Source organism: Hakea prostrata, chromosome 9 (genome assembly GCF_041222555.1).
Source record: "Hakea prostrata isolate BN-2017 chromosome 9, UWA_Hpros_2, whole genome shotgun sequence".
Lineage (NCBI taxonomy): Eukaryota > Viridiplantae > Streptophyta > Magnoliopsida > Proteales > Proteaceae > Hakea > Hakea prostrata.
Window position 1 is genome coordinate 10,447,153 of NC_142608.1, and position 7,892 is coordinate 10,455,044.

At 34.6% G+C, this 7,892-nt stretch overlaps 1 protein-coding gene across 1 annotated transcript; it reads right to left on the bottom strand.

The window, feature by feature from the left end:
* Nucleotides 1-4,018: 4,018 nt before the first annotated feature.
* LOC149004597 ((R,S)-reticuline 7-O-methyltransferase-like) lies at nt 4,019-7,161 on the bottom strand. The gene is given in 3 exon segments (XM_089169495.1): nt 4,019-4,318; nt 6,417-6,752; nt 6,754-7,161. Coding segments are annotated over 3 exon segments (1,044 nt in total).
* Between the last annotated feature and the right edge of the window lie 731 nt (nt 7,162-7,892).

Sequence of the window (7,892 nt, forward strand, 5' to 3'; positions counted from 1 at the left end):
CAACCTAGGAATAACAATTGGTATTAAAATATGAATCCTATGGAGAAAAGTTTAACCACTTTGAAATTTGATTAAAGAGGTTTTAAAAATTGCTACAAGTGAAGGAAGCTCAAAAGACTTTGGAAAAGTTCTTGTCTTTTATCGATTTTGCTTCAGTCCTAAGCATTGAATGCGTAGGACGATTCAATCGACCATTTGATCGCGCCAAATAAATTCTGGCCGTTGATGGTGGTAGGAGGGGTTATGTGAGAAACCGCCTGGTTTTTAGAGCTAATGAACCGAATCGATTTGAACCGCTGGACCAAACGAACGAATTAAAATAATTATAATAGGAAAGAAGAGATTGATGTTCTTACCTTCAAGATCAAAGATCAAACGAATATCCAATCCTTCCATTGCAAACCTCGCGTTTTCACTCTCTGGAAATGCTACCTCGACTCACTTTGGAACTCTTGGCTGTCTAACAATAAAATAATCACATAAGGGCTTAAAGCCTTTAAATATAGCCTAGGGAGCATAAGAACCTCGAATTTCTCATACTGTCGTAACCAAATGGATCCCCTAGACGGCAAGTTGCCAACCAACCAACCCTACTCCTGTCATGCATCGAAAGGGCCAGTTGGTGCCAAGCACATGTAGAGTTTCAACATTAATACCTAGACTCGGGTATCACCCAACTTCACCCCCTAGAACTTGGCAATTCACCTTCCAAATCCAATCGTGTAAGTCTTTCATTCTATCACTTTCCAACACGATGATAGAACCTTGACCTCCACCATCTGGTTCCATGGATTTAGATATTAACTCAAAGATCTCAAGTTGGATGGTCCACAACTTTCTACCACTGGAACTATAGGTCCCCGGGCTTGCAAGTAGGGTTCCCGGGTTGGCATCCCAAGGATTACACATAAGCAATCTTCTTAGCTTTTAAGAAGGTAATTAGCCATAGTATCCGATCCCTTCTTGATACTTTCCAATTGCATCACATGGGCTTCAAAGTAGGAGGCATAATTTGTAGACAAGGCATTCCAAACCCAAGGACATGTGCAAAGCCCTACGACTTAAGAGGAACAGATTGGTAAGGGAGGAAAAATCCAGCTCAAGAGAACTTAATCTTGATGTTGCCAGTTGAAAAACATTGGATTAGGAACTAGGCACTGGAGTTGAAGAATTTGACTCCAAAAAGGCGATGGATAAGGATTTCTTCCATCAAGAAACCACATAAAACCGGAACTTTGAAGCAAGGATTGAAATTGCGATCTCCAACAAGGTAATTATCAAAAGATAATTTGATGGACAAGTAATGGTAAACATTTAAAAAAGAAAGAGAAAGAATAGAATCCGAAGTTTGAAGATCAGAAGTTGCAGAGTTAGAAGCCAAGTCGTAGTGATTCAAAAAACAAGAAATACAAAGGAAAGAGGACTCAAGAAAGAAAACTAGGAAAGTAGAAACCAAAGGGAACCACAAGTGAATTTGGCAAGTGGTACCATGTTATGATACACATGTATTGGTAAGGAATAATTCAGATCCTCTCCACCCAAGCTAGCTATCCCCTCATCCTCCCACCCTCACAGTTGGGCTAACACAAGCTTGCCCATGTAACATGGGCAGGAGTGGAGATCCTCTCCACCCAAGTGGGTCGTCCTCCCATCCTCTTATCCTCCCACATTCACATAATGTTTAACACAAGGCTTACTTGTGTATTAGGAGTAGCCCCTATGTGAGTGTGGGAGGATGGTAGGACGGCCTGCATGGGTGGAGAGGATCTGGACTCCATGGGTAGACCATGTGTGAGAGTGGGGGGATGGGAGGATAGGCTGCCCAGGTGGAGAGAATCTAGACTAAAAAAAGGAAGCTAATGATCTTATATTAAGATCAATGATATATCTATATTGAAAATATATTACGTATCATATAACAACTATATGTTTATGTACAACATTAATGATATCTAATTCCTAATACCTCACAATCATCAACTAATTTGATGGTGGTGGTCTAGCTCAAGCCATACAAGAACCTAAGCTACACTGCATAACAGGCATGGATGGATATGTCCTCATTGTTTGGAAGGGATCCAACATGGATTTTGGTCATCTAGTACTTGTCATCTTGTATTTCTCTATTGGCCAATTTTCAAATTATGCCATGCATTTAGGTATCTGGTTATTTCAAAATTAACTGCAAATCTATATTAGTCAACTCGGATTAGATTTTCGAACGTACACATGCCACCATGTAAATGATGGGTAACAGATCAAAACAGAATGCAAGAAGAAGAAGGAACTTATGGAGGAAGAAAGAAAATGAAATTTAGGATTTTAATTTACTAGAGGAAACATTGTAAAGTCACAAGAGATTAAGGGCAATATAGAAATTATGAAATTATTTAACCATGATTTGACGGAATTTGCTAACAAAGTGTACTATTGTATGTGCAAATTTAAGAGACATTTTGGGGTGTCTACCAATTTGATGTATTTTTGGTGTCTATACTTTTCACCAATTATCTTGGGGTGTGTCTGAAATTTTCCCATAGAAATAAGATTCCCAACCACAACAGGTGGCTAAAGGTAATGTCCTCTAAAATCTACAGTTGGCTTGCTACCTGTTTTTTGTCTTTGAATCTTAGTCCTGGTGCCTTGTTATTGAATGAATGAGTTAAGGGAGGACTTGAAAAATAAATCCAATCTTAAACCTAAAGTTCCATTAACCATACATGTTTAATCAAGGTACATGGATTTAACCTCCCATTCAACATGTAACATAACAGCAATGGTGAGGAGTCGAAAAAGAAATCCATTCTTAAACCTAAATGTCCATTTAACCAAACATGTTTAATCCAGGTACATCAAAGAAACAAGTGAGTAATAGTCTTAGATTCATTAGGGCAAAAACAACACTTACTATCAATAGCATTCAAACGAGTAAGATTTAACTTTTATTGAGAAGATCTTTAATTTAGGAAGACTTAAATTTTCAATACATCCTCTACTATCATCGTGAGAGTTGGGGCCAAACAATATACCAATGTAAATCAAAGTAACATAGATAGTAATAATATATCAAACCAGGGGCGGAACCAAAATTGAACATTGGGGGGGCCGAATATACCTGGGCCAACGCGGGACTCACCGTGGGTCCCATCTCATAAAATTTTCTTATATTTTGAAGTGTGGGGTCTACATTAAAAATTTAGGTAAATTAACCTTAAATTCTAAGCAAGATTTGAATTTCCATTAATAGGAATGAAATTTTAGAAAAAAATTTAAGGATTGAAAAACAAATCAATGATTATTATTAGATCTGATAAAATCAATGGCTGAATTCTAACGAGATTCAAATTGCAATTAGTAGAATCAAATTTTAAGAGGAAGAAAGAATACTAAATAAATAAAAAAATAAAAATTATACTTTATGAAATGAATACTAGAAAAATCGTGAGTGAGAGAGAGAGAGAGGAATAATTTAAAAAAGAGAGAGTGAATACTGATAATTGTGGAGAAGATTTCGGAAAATTCCAATGTCTGTTAACTACTCCAATATTTTGTGAGACGTGTGACAAAAAAATAGGAATAAAAGAAGAGATTCATGAGAGAATAAACAATAATGAAAATATGAGAGAGATATAGGGAGGAATTCATGGATAGTGAGTTAGTTTTTAATTTGAATTTAACATTTATTCCTTAAACTAGGGGTTTAATGATAACCATTTGATTATGATTAAGAATGACATTTATACCCATCATCTATATCTTAAATTTTTATTTTTAATTTTTGGAGGGGGGGCCGAATAGTAGTATTTCACATGAGAAAATTAGGAAAATATGTAGGTATTTTTAAATTTTAAAAAATCCGGGGGCCTACATGGCTCCGCCACTAGATCAAATATTCAACAAACAAACCACAATACTATGCAATAATAACCGAAGCATTCACATGGTTATTTATTCCAATGTGTACATTGGATATCCATGTCCAGGGGTCAAGGACAAAGCAGACTTATCAGGAATTAAATCACTCTGGATAGGCTTCAATAATGGAAGGAAGAGCTGGAATCCGAATGATTTTATGGCGAGCAAAGCCTGCTTCTTCCAGCAACTTGATCCACTCTGTCTTGGTCCTCTCTTTCCCTCCAGAGCCGTGTGCAATCATAAGCAAATCAAACACCAACCCAGTCTCTGCAAATAGGCCATCTTCTTCTGGCTCCAGCACCACTTCAACAATTATAAGCTTTCCACCTTTTTCTGGCATTGCATTTCGGCAATTCTTCAAAATAATTATGCAGACTTCATCACTCCAATCATGCAGCACCCACTATGAGAAACATATATATAACAAAGTTAGCATTAAATGTTGGGAATAATCTCAATAGTTTTTCTTCAAGAAATCGACAAATAGATATATATAATTGGTCACAATTGATCCTCATCGAACGGAGAGGTTCACCTTTGTTTTCTAACATAAATTGGTCTTGAATCAGTTTTTGGATCGATCAAAGATATGGGATTGGTCTCGGCCAATAATGATCAAATCTAAGATTATGAACCATGCTTAGGTGGTTTCATATTTGATTCCTTACACTACCTCTTGCGGCCTTGTTGGTATCAATTCTCATTCTCATTTTTATATTCTTCACTTTTTTATGTTTTTGGTATTTATTCTAAATTCTATTTTATTTAAAAAATATAAAAAAATTCTCTAAAATTCATAATAGACTTTTTTTTTTTTTTTGGTTTGTCAACCCCGGTTTATAAACTGATGGTTCGACCCGCGTCGCACACCTGACTGTGGTGGGTGAGCCTCCCAGCGGGGATTTTTTGCATCCACAAGGATTCGATACCGGAACCTTGCTTAAGCGAACCAAGCTGCTTACCACTTGGACCAACCCCCGTTGGTCATAATAGACTTTTTATTAATTATGGATGTTAGGCTAAAAACTCATTCTATTTATTTTTGCACAAATCACTTAAAATCCTTTTTTTTGTTTTTGAAACCATTGAAATACACCACAAATCATCACTTGAAATCCAAAAGCAAATTGAAGGTATGATAGTAAACATTCATTCTTTTTATGAAAACTCTACTGTTTCCCCATGTTTTAACTCCCAAACCTTAATGATCTATTCTCAACTTTTATTATCATTTTTATCAATTTTTTTATTTTGACATAACAAACTTATTTTTCATTCCATAATTTATTCTAGACAAAATTACTAAACTATTTTTTTATTTGTGACCTAAAAAGGATTCTTATATGCATTTCTTTTAAATAGAAAAAAATAGAGAATAAGAATTGATACCGGAAAAGCCCTTAAGAAATGCTGTAAACCTTTTTCACTCAACAAACTTTTAAATTTATAGGATATTTCAAAACAATGAATATTTAAGTCCTTTTTTTTTTTTTAGAGGAAATCATGTATGAATGGTTTTTTCCCCTTACCTTGAGATGATATACTTTTCCTTTTTTTTTCTTAGATAATATCAAATGCTTGTTTCAAGACATTAATAATGGGCACTTAAGGAACACTATAAGCAATATATGGTCTCTTGATTTACAAAAATGGATTTAACATGCCTAATCTCATTCAATAACAACATTAGTTTAATTAGAAATGTCGTATGAAAATAGTTCTCAACATTACTAGTTGGGATTATTTTTCATATAAAATTTTCTAATTAAACTAATATTGCTATTGAATGTGTAATGTTCTTTTCTAAGTGTCCTAATATCAATTCCCTAAAAGTTGTAGGTATAGTTTGATTTCATTCTTTTATTTTTGGGGGGTAGAAATTGATTGCAGCATTTGAGAAGATACATGATAGTTTTGTACTTCTAGTAAATGACTTTGAACCAAATAATGTGAACCAACTCAAATAAAAAAAAAATCAGCTGGGTTGAAAGATATAGGTGTAACTTGAATACTTTAAAATATCAAGTAAACAACATATGAAAGTTTAAGTAAGAGAATTTTAGTAAATAAAGTCTAAACATAGGAAAAGGATAGAAATTTACTCTTCTTATATTTATTTCTTTTAAATAAGCAAAATAGAAATTGATTCCAAAAAGCTCTAAGGTATGTTGTAATTACATTTTCACTCAACAAACTTGTAAAATTATAGGATATTTCACTATTTAACCAAATGACTAGAATATTCTTGATGCAAGACAAGCTTATTTATTTATTTTTCTCCGGATTTCATGAAGAAGGAATTTTTTTCCCTTCAGGTAATATATGTTTCTTCCTATTTTGTCTTACATGATATCATTCTACCAATTTTTAAATTTTTTTTTTGGGGTAAACACCAATTTTTTTAATCAGGACAATATGGAGTAAATTAATGGTTCGAGTAACCTATATGGTATCTGCAAATCCGTGTGATTCGATTCAGAAAAGAGATGTAGTTAGAATACCTTGAGGAAGAAAGCATCACCTTTGGGAATAGAAGCAAACATGTCGCCTCCGATGTGAGAGACGCCTGCGTAGACAGGTGCAGTGCCAACGACGTGTGGAAGGTCAAAGTTGATCCCTTGTATATGTGGATGAGTCTCCACAATCTCCGCCACCGCCGATCCAATCCCTCCGCCTACATCCACCAACACCGACCCTGATTTCATACCAGCAAAACCTTCTCTATAGGCTGACAGCACAGCCTCAAGAACAACCTTGGAAGTGCAGGCAAGGCCATCGTTGAAGAGAGAGTTGAATTCTGGATTGGCAGCAGCAAAGTCCCAGATGTGGCAACCGTGGAGCTTTGCTGAAAGCCGTGCCACCTTCTCGGATGCACTTACTGAAGTAATGCCAAGGCGCCATAAGCCATGGATGGTCTTCCATTAGCACCATTGGTGCCAAGGTTGGCTCGGAGGAGTCTCTTAGTAGCCATTTGGAGGAGTTGGTTAGCCCAAAGACGGCTTCTTTATCGTCAGATTTGGGTTCTGAAGAGGTGAAGATACGTTTACGCACCAACAGTCTCATGACTCGAGCAAGGCAGTTGATATCTGGAGAAGGAGAGCCGATGCCGGTGGCGATCTCTGATAAGGTGATGGGATGGCCATGGGAGTTGATGATATCGGCTATGCGAAGCTCAACCGCACATTTCAGGGCCATGGATTCTGCAAAGCCAAACATCATCTTCCATATTTCTGCTTGCCCTTGCATGTATTCCTCTTTTTTTCGCAAATTTTTCACTTGATTATTGTATTTTTATCTTTTTAAATGTCATCATTTTTATATTAGCTTTGTTGTCATTTTATTTTTTACTCATAGATTATTGGATTCACATCCTCTATAATTCTCTTCCCTACAATTTCCTGTAATTCCCTCATAAGATTGTGCCATGTGGCATTCAAGTAATCCAACGGTTATCTAATTTAAAATAAATTTAAATTTTATTTAAACCCACCCATAAATTTGAATTTTATTTAAACTCTAGTTTGTTGGGTAACCTTTGGATTACTTAAATGCCACATGGCACAATCCTATGAGGGATTTTTTCGCAGACCACTTGTAGGTTTTTTGTCTTTTTAAATGTCATCATTTTTATTTTAGTTTTGTTGTTATTTTATTTTTTACTCATAGATTATTGGGATCCTTTCTATGTATTTTTTTTATTTAAATATGTAAAATTAAATTAAATCGAAAAAAAAATTCCTAGAAAAGAGAGTATCTTTTTTCATTCTTAAACAATTTTCCTTATAAATCACTAATAAAAACCTCTATGAAATAGGGAAGAGATTTTTGCTAAAAAGAGAAAGTATATATATATATATATATATATATATATATATATATATATATATATATATATATATATATATATATATATATATATATATATATATATATATATATATATATATATATATATATATATATATAAAGAACTTTTT